At 42.6% G+C, this 21,281-nt stretch overlaps 1 protein-coding gene across 5 annotated transcripts in view; it reads left to right on the top strand.

The window, feature by feature from the left end:
- Positions 1–20,775, top strand: part of ZBTB20 (zinc finger and BTB domain containing 20) — a 288,208-nt gene extending 267,433 nt beyond the window's left edge. For all 5 annotated transcript variants that reach the window (XM_060099876.1, XM_060099879.1, XM_060099877.1 and 2 more), the window contains 2 exons: positions 7,638–9,242; positions 20,011–20,775. In XM_060099876.1, the coding sequence (XP_059955859.1) occupies positions 7,638–9,242; positions 20,011–20,432 (2,027 nt within the window). In that variant the 3' untranslated portion in view covers positions 20,433–20,775. The remainder of the gene's footprint in view (positions 1–7,637; positions 9,243–20,010) is intronic.
- Positions 20,776–21,281: the final 506 nt, after the last annotated feature.

Below are 21,281 nucleotides of genomic sequence, written 5' to 3'. Positions count from 1 at the left end.
ACCAGTTGATGATATTTTCCACAGGAATGCCATTCCTGGGAGTTATGCTGGATCTTTGAACTCACTGAAGTTAAAATTTTGTTTTTCCTTTAAAAAATAAGTATATGATGATGCAGAGATCAAAAGGTGAACAGGTTAGTGAGTAAAAAGATGCTTGTTTTTTTTGTTTGGTTGGGGTTTTTTTTATTTTTGGCTGCATAGGGTCTTTGTTGCTGTGTGTGGGCTTTCCTTAGTTGTGGCGAGCGAGGGCTACTCTTCGTTGCAGTGTGCGGGCTTCTCATTGCAGTGGCTTCTCTTGTTGCAGAGCACGGGCTCCAGGCACACGGGCTTCCGTAGTTGTGGCTCACGGGCTCTAGAGCACAGGCTCAGTAATGGTGGCTCACAGGCTTAGTTGCTCTGCAGCACGTGGGATCTTCCCGGACCAGGGCTCGAATCCGTGTCCCCTGCATTGGCAGGAGGATTCTTAACCACTGTGCCACCAGGGAAGCCCAAAAAGATGCTTGTTTTTATATAAACACTGTTTAAGTGTATAGTTTCTTCTCAAGAAAAATAAAGGACCTAATTTATTAACTGTGCCTTTGAGTATATGGGCCCTTCTTTAAGGCCTATCCAAAGCAAGTTCAAACTGCATCCTTTGTGAATTTAAGTAGATCATTTTGTTCATTTTTTTACCCCACCCACGGATGCAGTATCTCCGTGTTTTTGTTCCCTAGATTTAGTGAACAAAAGAAAAGGTTACAATAGGGCAGCAGCTAAATTTGTAAGGAAAGAGCTTTAGGAAGAAAAAAAAAATCAAACTCCTAAAAGGTGTCTCAAAAGGTTTACAATATAAGAGGATTTAAAGGCATCAACCTCAGATTTCATTGATTTTTCTCCTTAGTCCCAGCAGGCCCTCCCTCTTCACGAAGAAGCCATTTCATTTCAGCTTTGGAATGAGGGCATAGGTGTCTTTCAGAATGTTGTCTAGGATTATAGCTATCCAATGCCTTTGTTCACAGCCTTAAAACTTAGGTTTCACAAGCTGTACTGTAAAAGAGTAAAGGTGTTTGAACTTTCAGTGTTTTAGTCCACTGGAATCAGATGCTCAAAGTATATAAATTCATAAAGTATGGGGCTTGATAATACCCCAAAATGAAGTGTTAACTTATGTTTAGAATTGGTTCCATAAAGTTGATGTACAATTATTTGTTGATTAATTGTTTGATAATATCCTCACCTCATAGCTAAAAGGATTTAAGTTGGCCTGAAAGAATATTCAGTACATTAATAAATAGGAAAATATATTTATCTATAGCTATAAAAAAGAAATCAGAGTAGATGTAAAATAAGGAATTGAATGAGGTCGAGGATAAATTTTACATAGAAAAGCATACCATAGGTCCTATATAGTTGCTAAGATGTGGCCTAATATTTTTTTACTCTTTCAAGTAAAATTTTAATGTTTATTTGTCACAAAACTCATTTATTCATACAACTATAATGCTGACACTCGTCCCTTTATTGAGTTTACAATTATATAAGTATATGAAATACATATATGTAATACACATTTTGAAATAATTTTTTAATTTTTTATACAATATTTAAAAGTTGCTTTCCATTTACAGCTATTACAAAATACTGGCTATATTCCCTGTGTTGTACAACACGTCCTTGAGCCTATCTTATACCCAATAGTTTGTACCTTCCACTCCCCCACCCCCTACATTGCCCCTTCCCCCCACTGGTAACCACTAGTTTGTTCTCTATATCTGTGAATCTGCTTCTTTTCTGTTACATTCACTAGCTTGTTGTATTTTTTAGATTCCACATATGTGATATCATACTGTATTTATCTTTCTCTGTCTGATTTAACATAATGCCCTCCAAGTCCATCCATGTTACTGCAAATGGCGAAATTTTCTTCTTTTTTATGGCTGAGTAGTACTCTATTATATATATATATATATATATATATATATATATATATATATAGATACTGCTACATATGCTTCTTAAGGACCTTTAAATACTTAAAATGTACTCCAGAATGGATGAAAGTTCATTAAGTGTATGAATTACATATATGAATGAAAATTCAAGTAATATAAAAGACATACCCAACCATAATATTGAGATCCTTAATAGAAAAGCGTTAGTAATTTTATTTTATTTTATTGTATAAAAAATTAAATTTTAATATCTCTGTCTACCTGAAATAATAAGCAGTGACTATAAAAGTACATACAGGGTGCTCCCAACTTTCATTGGTTGTGTATTCCTGAAAATATGTTTGAAAGTCAAATTTCTGAAAGTTGAAGAATTGATTTATGTTTTAGGAGAAGAATTCTGTTACTGATGATAAAAAAAGAAAATGATGAAATCACTAATGGGTCCTTAAGACAATCGGGAAGATAGGGGAGAACTCTCATTGGGAGATGGCCCAAAGCATCCCCCTTATCACCAGGAATGGAGAAGTAAAGCAGCGCACCTCTCCTTGTTGTAAGCTGAAGACCTTCCCGTAGTTCACCTGCAGGGGCAATGGGAGCTGGGATATGCTAGGTGTATGGAGCCACGGTAGGAGAAAGAGGTCTTGGTCTGCCTACCATCTTTCACTTGCATAAGTGATTTCCCCAGAGCCACCCTCCAAAGACTGTGGAGATGCCAGTGAGATAGAATGAGGGGGTAGGGACATGCAGGACCATCTGCTGTAGATGGCGGAAACTGTGAGCAAGCAACCCCTAACCTCCTGTGGTGCAGAGGCTCAGCAGGTTTCCCCTCGACACATAGGTGAAGTATATACATGACTGAGGTCTTGCCCCTGGCAGGGCAACAGATGTCGATTTGGGGAGGAAGAGGCCTGAGTTGCCACATGCATCCCAGCTTTCTCCAGCAAGAACTGGCTCTTTCCCAGTGGGACCAGCTTGGTAGGTAGCACCAAAATGTGAGAGTTTAACATCATCACTAATCACCTGATATATGAAAGAGCAACTTCAGCATGCTATCAAAGCACAATCTGGGAAAGGGTGAGATAAGAGGCTGGCTTGTGGAGGCCTGGCCACCTGGCCCTATTTCATGGGCTGACCCACTTAGCGCACGTGAGCCTGGTGGCCCAGATTGAAAGCTCAAGGGCTATTCAGCCCTGACATTTGACTTTGGCCTGTTGACTTGACCAAAATTCATCTTGGTTTTAATTTGAGAGCTGGTGTTTCTTTCCAAGCCACAGAGACTTCCAATTCCCATCTCCCTCTACACCTCACCCTTGCACTAGTCTCATTTTATATATCCGGGCTGAGAAAGGACTGGATTTCACACCTAATTAAAAGAGATTGTATTGCCTGCTGTTTCCTTTCTTGTTCCTTTTCCCTTGTGCACAGGCAGCTTTTTTATTCTCATGCTAAGTCCTATCCCTGGACACCCACCGTTTCAGGGACAGGCAGGGCCTGGGTTCCTACAGCACAGAGAGCCGGGCCCTGCATCAGCTATTTCACCACAAGCAGAACACCCTTCCAGTAGTCACTCCTGCCTCAGCCTCATCCAACTGTGCTCACTCACAGAACACGATCACTTAGAATACATGATCACTTTCAAGAGTAGAATTCCTTGTGTGTTCTAGTGAATGCCATCACAGGCTGACTCTACATTTTTACTCTAGTGGAGAGAAGGTAGGTTACTATTTTAAAACACACAGAGAACTATTTTTATCACTTTTTTCATTTTGCCCCATCAGTTCTTTGTTCACAGCACTGTGGGGGTTTTTTGGGAGGGGAGGGTGACGTGGCATCCCCAGACACACAAAATCTTTGTAAAGTTGTATGGTTTTGTAGATGAGGGGGGTTTTTTTGGTTTTTTTTTTTTTTTTGAATAGCCCAATTGCCTATTCAGTGCCAATCTAAGAAAGAATGGAGTTAACATTTTCACACCATTCCTTCCTATACAGTCTCTGAATAACCATCTAATCAAGGTTTGTTTTCAATAGGGAACAAATCTTCTACAGCAGAGTATTTCAGATTTATTCCGTTGGAATCTATACATTAATGCCCACTGGATGAAAAGGACCTGTTTCACAAAAGCCTGGACATTGCCTTGCCATGGCAGAAACTTTTTCCCACTGTGTTAGTGTTAAAAATGAAAGAAAGCCTGGGAAAGGACTTGCTTCAGCATTGTGTGCTGGAGGGACGAGGCATGCTTGAATGGACTGGCAGGGTCCCCCATCACATCTGTACACATATCAGCAAAACGATTCAGCCTTTCACGGCTGCTCACTGCAGTACAGGACCAGTGCTCTCGGAGAAACATTTAAAACTTGTGTCTACAAAAATCCAGCTAGGCTAGTCACGTCAAGTTGTATATGTGTGCAGGTTTGAGTTTGTCTCTGTGGGTTTTAATGAAGTTGGTAACAACATTACTGCAATAACCGTAACTCAGAATATTTAGCAATTTTTGTTGTGATTATCTCCATAGGGTTACCTGATTAATTTAGATAGACTTGACCAGTTCAGTCCAACAAGCAGTTTGAATTTTCTTCTTGAGACTCGTGTGTGTGTGTGTGTGTGTGTGTGTGTGTGTGTGTGTGTATGAATGTGTGTAATGTAATGATAGCTCTTGTTGTTGACCATTTCCAACTCGAAAGCAACCTCCATCATCACTTTCAGTGTCTTTATCTTTTCTTCTACGTCCTGAGAATTAGGATGGCCCTCAGTCTTTGGGCAATCCAAGTTTCATTCATCAGCAATCCAGTATCATGTGATAAAAAGAGTATCAAGGGGCATGGGTTCTAATCCCACCCTTGCCACTTACTAGCTGTGTAAAACATTGGGCAAGTCATTTAGATACTTTGAAAGCCTCGACTTCCTCTTACATCAAATAGTAATAATAGGACCTGTCCTGAAAACATATAGGATTGTTATAAGGAGTAAATGAGATGATACATGTGAAAGAGTTTGTACACTGTAAAATGCTACGTGGTTATTAATTATTATGATAATTGTGATTAAGCTTCTTCCCAGAATTATCAGAAAGAAGACAACTCTTTGTGATATATGATAACTCTAGTGATATAACTGCAAGTGGTGCTATGAGCAATTGTGTGTTTCAAGAGTGTTTTCACCTGTGTGGAAAAAAATTTTTTTAATAAGCCCATCCTACTCAGAGATGGTGATTTTATCAGAGTCTCAACCAGTTTTAGTACTTACCATTTTACTTAAATGATGGAGATCTTGGTGATAGTAAAACTGTATATAGAAAACTCTCCATTTTAGTGCCAGGCCTCACTTTTATCTCTTGCACTGTTCCATTTATAAACTTCAAAAAAATGCTCTTTATTAGATGACTGAGGCTATGTTGAAGTCTCAAGGCCTAGAAACATGAACAGCATGCTAATTTATGGAGAGGTATAGAAGTAGCTGGAGAGCATACTGGACAAACCTTTTCACACAGCTTTACAGCAGACCGTGGACACCTAAGGGCCAGACTTCATTCAGGGGCAAAGAATGCAATACAGTGAAGCAGATAAGAGTGTGAACTCTAGAACCAGACTGCCTGGGTTCAAATGTCAGCTCGACCACCAATTGCCTACATGGCCTTGAGTGGATTTCCTAATTTCTGTGGCCTCAGTTTCCTCATCTGAGTTATGGGGATAATAATACTACTGACATCATAGGGTTGTTGTGAGGATTCAATGAAATAATATACATAAAGTAGTTAGAACTTGACACACAGTAAGCTCTTGAAAAGTGTTTGCTCTTGTTATTATCAAAGTACACATGCATCAGGGACTCAGCAAGATGTTGGAATTTGGTCTGTTGACTGATTTCCTGAATTTTCCTTCCTAGGTTATTGGGCCCTTCCTCTGGTGCCATGTTTTGTATTAACACAGCTATAGAGGATTCATCATGATTCCTTACCCTGACAAAGACAATTTGTTTTATATAAAAGGAAAAAAATAGAAACAGTAGCCCAATGAAATATTTTAGGCACATAACAGACCTAATGGAAGTCGGAATGAGAAGGAATTCTCTTATGTAAAAATTTGCACAAATCATGTCACTGAAAGAGAACATAGAGCCCATAGGCATTTACTAAGTTAAGTGGATATATGTGAGGCTGACTAAATGTAAAGTTGAGAGCAAAGGAAATGAATTAGTATATAAGAATGAGGTCATATCTACTGAGCTCAGACAGCATAAGGAGGTAGGGCGTAGCAAGGTAGAAAATCTAGTTGAGCTCAGACTTCCCTGAGCTGGCCCTCTCTCCTAGGGCAGAGGAGAAAGAACGTGAGGAGGTGGACATTCCTCTGTGTGTAGGCCATTACCTCTGGGTTACTTCTAACAGGATATAAGGATCTGGGTCACAGCCAACAATCCATACTTGGGCCACCTGGTTTTGAAAGCCTACTTACTTGGCCTCCCTCAAGCTGATTGTTCAGTTGTGAAGGCAAGAATGGAGAATCTGAAGAATGGTTTGGAGAGAGGGATTCTTTAGAGAGGTAAAGTAGAAAAATAGGAAAGCCCTAAAACTCAGTGTTATAGACACCTGTTATCCTTCTCAATCTGGGGTCTAGATGTTACCAATATTATCCCTTGCCTGCACAGCCTGGGATATATGTTTGGCAATAGGTCAGGCTATCCAAATCCTCCACATAGCTGACTGCTGCCTTCCTACTGGGAGCTGTTTGATACCTCCCTCTAGCAAGCACAGAGAGCACCCAATTCCTGGGTGATTGTACATCCCACTCAGGGTTTACTCCTGCTGTCCTGACCTAATTATCCACAGTGCTCCCTTTCACTCTCAAAAGTGCCCAGTTTGAATGGCAAATATGGTCACCTAGTGTACTCCAGTCTCCCAGGTCAACACTGCCATCTTTGACCTGTTTAACATTTCTTCTTCAATAAGCCTCAGAAAATTCAGACAACCACCACATCACAGACAGCCACCCTAGAAAGTACTCAAACAGGTTGGGAGAGATGATGAGAAAAATGTGTAGATACAGAAAGCAGTGGGCAAGTGCCCCTTTAGCCAGCAGATTGCATTCTAGAGCCTGTCCCTCAACTGGAAAACATGGTGGCAGCTGTTGGGTGGATATCTTAGACTGGGTTGAATTTTCCAAGAATTTTTGCATACCTCGTATGGATTTGGGGAATGTGCCATATAAATTAATAGGAAAGGAATTTAACTATAAGTATTTTTGCTGTCTATGAATAAAGTAAGAAATTTTGATAAGTTAAGGAAAATGTAAGCTTTCTTAAAGGGCCTGCTTAAGCCTAAAGTGGAGGTGGAGTTTCATGAGAACAAGTCTTGCATTTGCCTTTCAGTCCCTCTTTGCTGAAGTTGTAGTATAGCAGGCAATGACCCATCTGTGTTTTAGGCTGCTCTGCTTCAACTGACAACCCTGGCTGAAGGTCCACAGGGTTAAAATGGATTCAATACACCAAAGTAGCTGGAGCACTGCTGGAACAAAATTCAAGGCCTTGTTCCCATAGGACATCACACCCACAAGTTGACCCTTGTGTAAAGCCACAGAGCCTGCTTGTGTCTGCAAGGAGTGGGGGGGAGTGCTTCTAGGGGCCATGAGCATTGCCCACCTGAGACCTAGATGTTAAGGATGCAGTCAGCTAGCTCTGACCCACGCCCTGTCTTGTGTCTCTCTTGCCGTGCAGGTGACATCAGTTGCAAGGGGATGACCGAGCGCATTCACAGCATCAACCTTCACAACTTCAGCAATTCCGTGCTCGAGACCCTCAACGAGCAGCGCAACCGTGGCCACTTCTGTGACGTGACGGTGCGCATCCACGGGAGCATGCTGCGCGCACACCGCTGCGTGCTGGCAGCCGGCAGCCCCTTCTTCCAGGACAAGCTGCTGCTGGGCTACAGCGACATTGAGATCCCGTCCGTGGTGTCGGTGCAGTCGGTGCAAAAGCTCATTGACTTCATGTACAGTGGCGTGCTGCGCGTCTCGCAGTCGGAAGCCCTGCAGATCCTGACGGCCGCCAGCATCCTGCAGATCAAAACGGTCATCGATGAGTGCACGCGCATCGTGTCGCAGAACGTGGGCGATGTGTTCCCGGGGATTCAGGACTCGGGCCAGGACACGCCACGGGGCACTCCCGAGTCGGGCACCTCGGGCCAGAGCAGCGACACCGAGTCAGGCTACCTGCAGAGCCACCCGCAGCACAGCGTGGACAGGATCTACTCGGCGCTCTATGCCTGCTCCATGCAGAATGGCAGCGGCGAGCGCTCCTTCTACAGCGGTGCGGTGGTCAGCCACCACGAGACGGCACTCGGCCTGCCCCGCGACCACCATATGGAAGACCCCAGCTGGATCACGCGCATCCACGAGCGCTCGCAGCAGATGGAGCGCTACCTGTCCACCACCCCCGAGACCACGCACTGCCGCAAACAGCCCCGGCCGGTGCGCATCCAGACCCTGGTGGGCAACATCCACATCAAGCAGGAGATGGAGGACGACTACGACTACTACGGGCAGCAAAGGGTGCAGATCCTGGAGCGCAACGAGTCCGAGGAGTGTACGGAAGACACCGACCAGGCCGAGGGCACCGAGAGTGAACCCAAGGGCGAAAGCTTCGACTCGGGCGTCAGCTCCTCCATAGGCACCGAACCCGACTCCGTGGAGCAGCAGTTCGGGCCTGGGACGGCGCGGGACGGCCAGGCCGAATCTGCCCAACCTGAGCAGGCTGCGGAAGCCCCGGCTGAGGGCGCCCCGCAGCCGCACCAGCTAGAGACCGGTGCCTCCTCCCCGGAAAGAAGCAACGAGGTGGAGCTGGACAGCACGGTGATCGCCGTAAGCAACAGCTCCGACAAGAGCGCCCTGCAGCAGCCTGCGGTCAGCACGTCCATCGGGCAGCCACTGCCAAGTACCCAGCTCTACTTACGCCAGACGGAAACCCTCACCAGCAACTTGAGGATGCCTCTGACCTTAACCAGCAACACACAGGTCATTGGCACAGCCGGCAACACCTACCTGCCGGCCCTCTTCACCACCCAGCCCGCGGGCAGCGGCCCCAAGCCTTTCCTCTTCAGCCTGCCACAGCCCTTGGCAGGCCAGCAGACCCAGTTTGTGACAGTGTCCCAGCCCGGCCTGTCAACCTTTACTGCACAGCTGCCAGCGCCACAGCCCCTGGCCCCATCCGCCGGCCACAGCACAGCCAGTGGGCAGGGCGAAAAAAAGCCTTATGAGTGCACTCTCTGCAACAAGACTTTCACCGCCAAACAGAACTACGTCAAGCACATGTTCGTACACACAGGTGAGCGCAGGCCCCCCCTGGAGAGCTGGCAGCAGGGGGTGGGGCTGAGGGGGCTGGGGAAGGGGGGTGGGCAGGGCAGCAGGTGCAAGGGAAGGTACGGAGTCATCTTTCAGATTTTAAGGAAGACCCCATTGTAAACCATCTTCTAGAAGCCCCGACTATGCCCCCATCACAGGAACCAACAGCCCTGTCACAGAAAGACAGAGTCACAGAAACCCTTTGTGGAAAAGGGCCAAATGAGAAAACCTCATACAGAATTTGCAGGCACAACATTCCTTAACTTCACTGAACTTTGAAATATGTTTTGACCCTAGATGGTTAGAACTGGAAAAGTCCTTGGAGATCATATACTCCAGTCACCTTGTGTTACAGACCAAAGTCATGTAGGCAGAGCAGGGATGAGGGTTTTAGTCTGTAGTAAGTTTTATGTGAACCATCAGCTTGAGGAGGCCACAACAAGGCTGATGCAAGCGGAGGCTGCATTTATGGTCCCTGAAATGAGGAGGAGTGATTGACTTGCTCTGTTTTCTAGTGCTTGTCCTCTATTTTCCACATCTAGATACCACAGTCAGTTCTGTATACTCCCTTTTGAAAGGACAGTAGACTCACCGGGGCACACTCAGAGGAGTATGAGTAAGATGGAAAGGGACGTGAAGCCATGGCATATGAGTCATTGCTGAGGTGCCAGAGGTGTTCAATAGTGCCTAGGTTTGAATTGAAAGTGCCTACTGAGCTTTGTCCTCTTGGAAAAGTTGCTTAACCTTTCTATACGTTAGTTTCCTTGTCTATATAATGGGGATAATAGTGATATTTCTTTCTTGCAGTGCTGTTTTGAGGATTAAATGAATTAATATGTATGAAGTTCTTAAAGCAATTTCTAGCACATAATAAGCACTGTATAAATGGTAGCTATTGTTCACACTGTTAGTATTATTTAAATGGTTTGGAGGGAAGATCCCTTAAGCTTGTTCTGTGTGGGTCCAAAATGTAGAAACGGACCAATGAATGGAAGCTATAGAGAGATTCAGTTAAATAAAAGAGGAAGTTTGTTAACAGGCAGAGTTGCTCTAAGACAGGCAGACAACCTCCAAAGGGAGTGAGTTCCTGTAATTAGAGGTGTTCAAGGAGAGAATGGAAGATCATTTCATAGCGATGTTATAGAGGTGATTCAATCATCCATCAGGCGAGTAGTTGGGCAAGATGGTCTTTCATCCCTGGAGTCCATGATTCTAGAGCTAAGATCTCCTGACCTCCCAGCCAGTGCCCTATCCTAGTTCCGTAATGGGACAGGCATAGAAGTGAGAACTCCATGGATGCTCCTCCATATAAGGGACTACATATGTGATATGATTTCACATGGATTCTCTTGCACCTGAAAATACCTACCCCAATGTTGATCACCATATTTGGAATTCCTATTATGAGAGTCACTCATCTCTCTAGGTAAACCTCTAGTTCCAGAATGTCCCTGTTAAATGACAAATAAATTGTCAGGGGGAAGTTGCATACATGAATTACAGTACATGAAAACAAGTTGGTTCCTCAAAGCAACATTGTTTCTCAGGTCAGCTAGCAGGAATAGCTAGGGGATAGGACATAAAGCAGATCAATTTAAATTAGGGAATAGAAGGGAAGGACAGCAACAGACACATCAACATGGAAGTGAGCAACTGAAATAGAACATTACTTAAGAACATAACTTAAGTCAGGACAATATGTAAATCCATGTATGTGCCTTTATGTGAATCAGTTGTTCTTAAAGATGAGTTTTCATACCTCCAGGAAACATAGTGACTCACTACTGAATTCAGGAAGAAAATCAGGTAGTAGTAGTAAGTCACTATGTTTGCTTAGGGTAAATGTGAATATCTAATAACCTGAGATCAATTGAGGACATTTTCCATGTGGGATGGTATCATCATTATTTAGTAAATTAATCAAATAGTAACATTTTTATTTATGTGGCAATTTATGGTTTACAGAGTGCTCTCCCATAGTTTATGTCCTTCCCTTCTCTGAGCAGCTATCTTATGAATCCATCAAATTAAGGATTAAGGGGAAAAAAAGAGATCATTTGTGGAAGTGTATTCTTAGCCAAAGTTGACTTTGTTGGTCTTGGATCCATGAACATTTCTACTCTCCCCTTCTTTGCATCTCTTCCAGTAGACCTAGCAGATATAAAGTTTACACACTCTGTTAGATCACGTATTGAAATAAGGCTTTAAATCTGGAACATAAAATTTTTAGCGTACTACCGAAAAGTATCTTTTGGGTGTATAAACACATTTATTCCGTGGATTCACCAAAGGATTCTGTGGTTAACCCAAATAACTAGATTTGCCCATAAGAAAACCAGCAATGGGTTTGCAAATTTAGACATCACAGATACAAAAGCTACAAGTAAAGTCATTTTATAAATCTGAGTTATGCTCAGAGGGTAGCCTTCAGATCTCTAGTAAACTATGAAGTTCCTCAGTAAATTTTGAAGGTCTTTGTGTTGGTGTGTATAACCTGGCCACATCCAGGAACAATAAATGTACATATATGACTCAAGCACCTCATTTAAAAGAATCAACACTCTTCCCTTTCACCCCCGAATCATTTGGCAGTGGCAGTTTGGAACGGTCATCTCTCTATCAAGACTTTTGTCTGAGTGAAGTAGTCTATAACCTAACAAAGTTTAGGAACAGTTAGTCCAGGTTTTCAAAAGGCAAGACAGCCTGAACACATGGAAGTAATTCAGGACCTGGATTCACTTTGGCCGACATTTCAAAACAAAGTTTTCTCCAGTTTCTTGGGAAAACATCAAAAAAGTGGGGCCTCCTGACTTTACAGGAGCCCAGTGGAAATGATAATAATCCACAGCAGGAAGTCCAAATGTTAGTCTAAAATAAGATTCTAGAAAGTAGATACTTTCTAGAATACTTGGAAGAGTAGAGATGGATTCTGTATTCTTACCTACGGTCTAACATAAAAGAATCTTAGCAAGAAAGAGTAGCTTGACAGAGCTAAAAGGAAAGGAACAGTTTCTCGGCATCACAGCCACTGTGCATGATAACTGGCTTTGCAGGTTAGCAACTGCAAGTTTTCATGTAAATGATACTTGCTTTCAACAACTGCAGAGAAACGATTCTGAGATCTGAATTCTAACTCTATGTTAATGATCCACATATTCATTGAAAGGACATGATTGTAACAAATGAATAGTCCATCTATTCACCTCAGAGCTAAGCTCTACCTTAGAGAACCAAGGAAGCTCTGGTTGTAGAGAATATTCCATAATGATTATAACACTGAAACTTAGAGTAGGGACATAAGTGAAAGACGACTGTGCTGGAATTAGATTATCTGGGTTTGGTTTTGGTTCCTCTAACCTTATGCAAGTCATTTAATTTCATTACCTTCAGTTTCTTTGAGTTTAAAGTGGAAATAATAATTTCCCACCTTTTGAGTAGGTGTAAAGGTATTACGCATGTGAGAGCTTTTCATAAAAGGTAAAGTACTACTTAATGTTTTTTTAAAAAAAAAATCGTCATCGTTACTTTAGCCCCCTCCTCTCCCAGAGGCATTGAGTTTTTTTGCTCTATCTCCAATCTCTGAGTAATAAACTCTTGACATGTTTCCTTCTTCACTGGAATTCAAATGCTGAAGCAATGTGATACCCCTTGGGTTTCCCTTGAACTTCCTCCATAACATGAACTTTTTTTTTCATCCCTTAAGGATTTTTTCAAGAAAATCTCTCACCAAACCACTCTATCTACTGCCAAACAAACCATGGTAGGACTTCATCTCTTCTAGGAGTTTCTCAAGTTCGCTTTACTGCAGCTTCATAAAAGTTGTGAGGAAGAAAAACAAGAGTTAAGTACACATTTGAAAACAAGAGAATTGGAAAAAAAGCAAAGATAACACAAACCATCCTGTCATGGAACAAAGCAGGACTCCTCTATGCCCTCTCCTAAGAGAAAAAGCAAAAGTCAAAGGAATGAGAGGGAAGGAAAAGACAGAGAACATAGGAGGATAAGCCTGGGTATGAACGTGGATGTGGAAGCCAAGCAATAGGGAAAATTCAAAGATAACGTGGGAGCAGTACTTCTCAAAGTGTGATCCCCATAGCAGCAACACGCAAATTCTCTAATCTATCCCAGACCTGAATCAGAAACTCTGGTGAGGGAACCCAGCAATCTGTGTTTTAACAAGCCCTGATTCACACTAAGTTGGGAATCGCTTCCCTAGATGGCCTGGGTGATTAAGAGGAGGATGGCTTCAGGTTGCTTTTGTTACATAACATTGTTCCCCAAAATTCCACTCACAAGAACCTATGTGTTTGGAAAAAGTAAAACATAGTTATGGACAACAGCTTGATTTTATAGTGATAAATTATGTTATGGAAGCAAATATCTTGCATATGGAAGGTTCCATGGCAAATGTACCCATTCTGGCACTTAACATTGACTTATAACAATGACTTATCATTATGTAGGTGCCTTTATGCCTTCCCATTGGAATGTAAACTTTGTGAAAACAGAAACAATTTTATATATAATTACATATATATGATATATAAAGAAATATATATCTTATACTTCAATATACCCAGCATAATACCTTACACATAGTAAACATTCAAGAAATATTTAATCAATGAATGAGTTGAATCCTTCTCTAATGATACCTAATCACTTCCAAACGGAAAAGTGGCCTATTTCCGGACTTGTTTATTTATTGTATGATGTAGTTCCATAGAAATAATGCAAAAACACTTTGCACATTTATATATTAAGTACTTTCTCCAAGGATCTGAGCACATTTCAGATACCACATTCTGTCTGTTCGTACCTTGCCCTATATAACAAAGTTGCACACGTAATGACAAGACTGACTAAGATGGCGTTCAGGGTATTTATTTATCACCAGGTACAGGGTTACCTGATTTAGCAAACAAAAATACAGGATGCCCAGTTAAATTTGAATTTTTGGATAAACAACAAATAATTTTTAGTCTAAGTATGTCTCATTCAATATATGTGGTATAGTTATAGTAAAAAAGTATTCATTGGTTATCTGAAATTTAGATTTAACCTGGTGCCATGTATTTTATCTGGCACTGCTCTTCAGACAGAACTTTCTTTTAAGACCCTATCTTAGGACTTTTGCTTTAAAATCCATAGATGAATACAGGCATATGTAGTTGCTTAACAAATATTTGTTGAGTGAGTGAATGAATGTTCACTCAATTTCCAGGAGAAAATATGTGAGCATGCTTTCCAGAAGAATTTAGTTCAGGGGACTTATATATAAATGCATTATTTTCTCAGCAAGACTTAAATTTCTTTTTCTTTTCTTCTTTTTCTATACACAAAGACTGTATTATATCTGTGTTCCCACTTGTGTTTTCTTCACCAACAAATGGTAGACATTTGGGTCTTTTCTGAATCATAGTATCAACAGCCCACCCGATAGTCACTAATGCCCATTAGTGTCCTCTGTACGATTAATAATTTTCTTTGTTACTTTAAGAAGCTCAGCTATTTTGGCCATGAATTTTATATAAATAGATATAGTGATGATAGTAACATAACAATGTCATCCATATAGTAATAATAGTGAGATCAAGATCGTGATGTGGTCATCCTCATATAGAGCTTGGGCTGTTAATTGTATCAAGCCAGTGAAGTAATGAACAAGTATAAGGTTTGAAGTGAGAAAGCCTTGATTTTACCACTTTCTGACGGAGTGACTTTCGGTAAATTCTGTAGTCAATCTGAGCCTCAGTTTTTTGTCACATAGGTACAGATTTTAATAGTACTTAGTTTACATGGTTGCTCTGAGAATCAAATAACATAATTTATGTGAAAGCACTTACCTGTAATACTTTAAAATTACCCAAGCCATTTAGGAACTTACATGTTATGTTTTATAGCAGCATCATACATTTTGCAGCATAATCTAGAGAGCAGGAAATTGTTAACTGGAGAAGGAGGGGATATGTGGCTCAGCTGGTGTCATACTCTCAGCTCTTACTGACTTGTAGAGGGACCTGCAGGATGCTATTCTACCACTCTAATGCAGAGACCGTCTTCTGGGGCTGTTAACATCTACCCGCTCAAAAAGTTGTAAGAAAAGTCAAGTAATGTGGGTGAAGGTCCCTGAGATCTTTAAAATTCTGCTTGACACCAAAACTTTTTAGTTGTTGGTAAAGCCACAGAGGTTTTGTGAATGCAGTGTGTCCCCAGGAGGCAGTACCCCCTAGACAGCCTCACAGTCCAAGATGGCACCAGGACTGCATCCCTGGAACTGGGGAGAAAGGCTGGCAGGCGGTCGTGAAGGCCCAGCTCCAACTCAACTTCTCTAGGTGGAGAGTAGACTCTTTAGCCAGTGAAGGTTCTGTATGACCCGAGCTGAGCACCTTCCATTCTTGTCACTGAACCTTTCCCATTTTCTGTTCCAGTCTTGATTTTCCCCTTTCAGAGGACTTGCAATTTCCAGGACCCCTTCTGCTTTCCTTGCCAGTAGCCACCTTCCCCTACCCCTGCTCGCCCCTTCCTTCCCTGCTGTCTGCCCTCTCACCAAGCACCCAGGCTTGATTTTCTGACCCCCTCCCACACTGTACTCACCTGAAGGAAGGTGTATGCTAGAGCAGATGATGGAGAGGCCGAGAGAATGCGAGAGACAGGTGGGAACTCTGTTTCAAACAAGTGTCCTGGTAACAGCATTCACTGTCCTCTCTGCAGCCCAGGAGAAGCCTGGTTAGAATGAAAAAGATTCAGCAGAATAAATGGGTTCTTGCTGAGCCCCCAATACAGAGGTCACTATTCAGAATTAGGGTGGCTCAGCCACAAACTTTGGGCAGACCCTCTGCATCTACTAACCTAACAGTATCTTTCTTCCTCTTTCTTTTTTTTCTCACTGTCAGTCATGGTAGAGTGTCAGTGCTGGTCCACAAGAAGGAGCTGAAAAGTGATGCTTTAGAGAGCAGGCATCCAAAAATGGAGATAAACATATGCATTCACTACTCCCCAACCCATGGGATTGTAAAGGACACTGCCGCCTCTTCTGTTCCTCCACTTGCTCTCTGGTTTTTCAGCCTCCAGAGTTCAGTTGCTGCCTGCTAAGAAATCCTCTGTGTATGCTATTCGCTGACATTTTATTCATGGTGCCACTTCTTTCCGTTAGCATTTGTAGCTGAGACTAGACTAGACCCTTAACTCTGAATTGCATAGCTACAGTATAATCACTTGCTTTATTGATTACCTGAAACAATTTTTTCAGAATCTTGTGTTGGCTTCCCCATGCCATGGAAGTCATCTTTCAGTTGATTTCATTTATCACCACTTCCTTTGTGCTGAAGGGACCAGTTGAATTTTTCTTGAAATGATCACATACTCTGTGCAAAGTGCTTTATCGCTTTAATTTTCAAAATACCTTCACAAGACAGGCGCTTAACTGTATTATTCTCAAGTTACAGATAAGGAAACTGAGGCTTAAAGAGGTGAAGTAACATGCCCAGGTCATTCAGCCAAGGAAATGGAGTTCATATCTGACTCCTGCATCTGTATGGCCCCAAAATGGATCATTTTAAAGTACAGGGGCTTATATGAGCTTCCCCGTCCTGTGTCTGATTCTACTGTCTGCTTAGTACTTTGTGTCCCTTTCTAACGAATCAGACTTACCATTCCTGGCCATAGGCTCAGACCTGGAAAGCGATCCACTACCACTCATCTTAACTTCACTTCTCCACACTGAGAGCAATAATCAACAGACCACATCCATTTCATGTATAATGTTGAAAGCCCTTTGGGGATCACTATAAGTAATATGCAGGAAAATAATGGTAAAGAATCACTCATTTCTAGTGAGCGATATAGTTTCAAATCCATACATAGAGAAATGACTTGTTTATACCTGGCTAATCTGAAAATGCACCCTGTTTAGTAAGACAGTCCCTGGAATGCCTATGCTCCACCAACACAGCACCTGAATAATTTTAGAGCACTTTCCTTTATGGAGCTCCCAAGTGCTTTGCAAACATTTTTACTCATTAACTATCACACCATTTTTCTGTGGCAGGATACTTTGTCCTATTTAAAATGTGGGACTGCTGATGCATTGAGTGATTTAAGCAAGCTGCCCTCAGGTCATGTGTTGACAAGACCTGGACCAGGGTCCTCTGGGGCATGGCCCATGGTGGGCAGAAGGCCACTAAATCTGCAAAGGGACATGGCAAGTGCTTGGTCCAACTCCTCACTTAGAGAAGGGGAAACAAACCCAAAGAGATGAAAACACTTAGAAAACCCAGGGTCACACGGATAATTAATGGCCGAACCAATACTAGGTGCGTACAAACAACATATCAAGACATATATATGCTATGGAGGGAAAGAGGACAACTGTGAAGTATCAACTTATAGTCCGATTAGAAGGGTGTGAAAGTAAAAAGCCATCCTCACTGACTTTGCCTAGAGGAAAAATACACTATAAGAAGGTGAAAGTTTCAAACAGCAGGAGAATTTTTAACACAGACAAAGTTTCAACTTCCTAGCAGCCAAAATACCATCTAGAATTAAGAAGGCACACTTCCCATTAAAGGTGACAGGTGGACATATTTTAAAAGATAGTCGGCCGGCCTAGCATAGCCTCTAGAAAGTGTACTGAAAGCACAAGGATGGTAAAGACCAGCTTGAGTTCCAAGCATGTTTACAGCTGACAGAAATGTTCCAACTAAAAATAACAGGCATGACTCTCTCTCTTAGGGAATCTCTCATTTCAAAAAAATGTACCTACATAAACACCATGCAGAGACTGAACTCTTCATTTAGGAATGAGGCTTCCCTAAATTTCCCCATTTTAGCCTAAAAGTGAAACTCTTCTCTTCTAACTCTGCAATCCTATGGCTCGTGCTTTTTCATCAGTGAGGATGAAGGGAAAGGAGGCTGGAAGACAGCAGAGGGGAGAGGGAGCTAGGCCAAACCGTTTGTGAATAACTAAAGGAAAAAGTTCAAAGATCAAGGAAATTGGTTTAGAAATTTGTCGAGTCATTCCTGAACCAAATAGCCATTTCTTAGGATTGTGTGGTTCAAAATATATCTTTTTATGTTTACAAATGCAACGAAAAAGCTTTCTGTTGAGATAAAGTTTCATAAAGCAGATCACGAGCCGTGAGCCCGGCACACAGTAAGCACAGAATACATGGTGGTTGTTTTCATTGCCATTATCCCCATGACACATCAAACCTCTTCTGTTTCATGATGGAAAAAATGGAAACACAGACAAGGCACATATTTTAAATAGATGTTAACTCAAATTCAAGAACTAGATTTCCTACCCTGATGCCTCGTCCAGAGGTTGAAATATTACCGCAGAGAGTTTCAGAGGCTTTGGGCTTTGGGCTGAGTTATGGAAGAGTACATGGACAGCCTTTCCTCTCTGAGGTGGGTGCCTGCATTGGGCAACCAGCGGTGAGCTGGGAAAGATGGAAACACCATAATGTAATTCATCTCACCCGCCAAGAGCAGAGCCAAGAACAAACAGCACCAACAAAAACAAGTCTCTCTTCATCCAAAGAGACGTTACAGGCCCATGGACGTTACTTATAGAAGAATATTTCATGTGGTCATTCGGTGACAATGTTCTTATTTACGTTACAGTTTTTAGCAAGCTTGATCATTTGGTCTCTAAGCCAACAGCAAACCAAAGCAGTAAACTGAGGAGAAAGAAGGGTTTCAGCCAACACACTGAGAGCAAAGAAAGAGAAAACTATTTTAAAAATTGACCCCAGAGTTCAAAAAAGGCGTATGGAAGCATTTAATGGGGGGAGGGGGTGTTGGTGGGTAGTCTTGTAATAAGAACACCAGGCAAGTATTCCCACACCACTCTTGGTGGTCTGCAAAGTGATTTCATATGTATTTTATGTCAACACCAGCACAGTGAGGTAAGCAGAACTGTATACCTCAGAGGCATTTGCAGATTTGTCAGAGTGGCAGGCCATCCGTTGGTGCCTGGATTTGAACAGGACCATTTGACTCTGAGATCATTGTGTTGTCTACCACCTACTCAACCTCCACACCAGACAAGACCAATCTACAGCTCAGGGCAGTCCAGACAGAATAGCCAATTAACTCTCTCAAGTTACATTTTAGGAAGATTGCTGTCTAAGATAGATAAAAATCAAAGGCATAGCTCTTCAGAATGACTTATTCCTATGATGGGCAATATTTTCCAGACATATAATCAAAGCATGAGGACATTTACTAGACAAAATACCAGAAATGGAGACTGTCCCCAAAGAGCCACGCTGTGTGACCACCAACCTTAGTTCCCAAAGATTCTAGAGACCCCATGTCTCCAAAGAACTTTTCTCTCTTTTATTTCTTATATTTGTTTGATAATGCAAACGGCAAACACACAGTTAAATCCCCGAATGATGGCACTGAAAATGACCCCTATAAAGTAGCACTCCCTTCTCTCCACAGAATGACCTTGGAAGACTTTTACTGGAGAATGTCGAGTAGCTTTCCAAGAGAGACATTTTCTGGCATGGGGACATGGAAAACTCTAGACTGTCCTGGCAGCACCTTAAAGCAAGTTTTCTCAGAACATGAGAGGCCAGGAAGGACTGGATCTTTCCAATCAGGGGTGATCCGTGAACCAATCAGATTTTTTTTTAATGTTTTTGTTTTTGTTTTCTGTTGTCTTGTTTTTCTGTCTCTCATTCTCCCTCCCTCGCTGTGTCTCGCTCTGTCCCGCTTGCTGTCTCTTCCCACGTGAACAGGTGAGAAGCCCCACCAATGCAGCATCTGTTGGCGCTCCTTCTCCTTAAAGGATTACCTTATCAAGCACATGGTGACACACACGGGAGTGAGGGCGTACCAGTGTAGTATCTGCAACAAGCGCTTCACCCAGAAGAGTTCCCTCAATGTGCACATGCGCCTCCACCGGGGCGAGAAGTCCTATGAGTGCTACATCTGCAAAAAGAAGTTCTCCCACAAGACCCTCCTGGAGCGACACGTGGCCCTGCACAGTGCCAGCAACGGGACCCCTCCCGCAGGCACACCCCCAGGGGCCCGAGCTGGCCCCCCAGGGGTGGTGGCCTGCACGGAGGGGACCACCTACGTCTGCTCCGTCTGTCCAGCAAAGTTTGACCAAATCGAGCAGTTCAACGACCACATGAGGATGCATGTGTCTGACGGATAAGTAGTATCTTTCTCTCTTTCTTATGAACAAAACAAAACAACAAAAAAGAAATGAACGAAAAAAAGCTATGGCACTAGAATTTAAGAAATGTTTTGGTTTCGTTTTTACTTTCTGTTTTTGTTTTTGTTTCGTTTCATTTTGTACTACATGAAGAACTGTTTTTGCCTGCTGGTACATTACATTTCGGAGGCTCAGGGGAATAATAGTTCTCCCAGTCTCCCTCGGATGGTGGCCTTAAGGCCTGGTAGTGCTTCAGGAGGTCCACTGGTTGGATCTCTAGCTACTGGCCTCTAAATACAACCCTTCTTTACAAAAAAATCTTTAAAAAAAAAAAAAAGTAAAAAAAAAAAATTTTCTTTTTTCACTTGTGAAGAGCACTACAAAAATATATAACAAAATCTAAAAGGCCTACTGTCTTTAAGTACACCGCTTGCAGTGTTTCAGTGGACATTTTCACAATTCTGGCCGCTTGGACTTCACAGTAACCAGTTAAAACTGTGGAATATCACTTTCTGGTTGAAAACCCAGAGGAAAGGCCCTGCTGTTTTCCACCCCCAACGTTGTCTGATTTCATGCAAGGGCTGCGGGTGTGGGAAGGGGCGTGGGTTTGGTGGTGTGGGAAAGGCAGATGGCAGGCTTCTCCCCCAGATTCTGCTCGGTCCACACACCCTGGCCCACCTCCTCCATGCCGCCCCCCCCCCTTTCAGCAGAAGCCAGGAAGACTTGGACAAGCATCAAGCAACAGTGGCTATCGTATTTATTCAGTGTCTTCGCTGAGCCCCAGACTCAGCACAATCAAGAGGGACTTTCATGAAAGGCAGGAATGCAGATAAAACAAAGATATCAGAG

Source organism: Mesoplodon densirostris, chromosome 5 (assembly GCF_025265405.1).
Source record: "Mesoplodon densirostris isolate mMesDen1 chromosome 5, mMesDen1 primary haplotype, whole genome shotgun sequence".
Taxonomy (NCBI): domain Eukaryota; kingdom Metazoa; phylum Chordata; class Mammalia; order Artiodactyla; family Ziphiidae; genus Mesoplodon; species Mesoplodon densirostris.
Note: the sequence above shows the minus strand (reverse complement) of the source record. Positions and strands in the feature narration are given on the sequence as shown.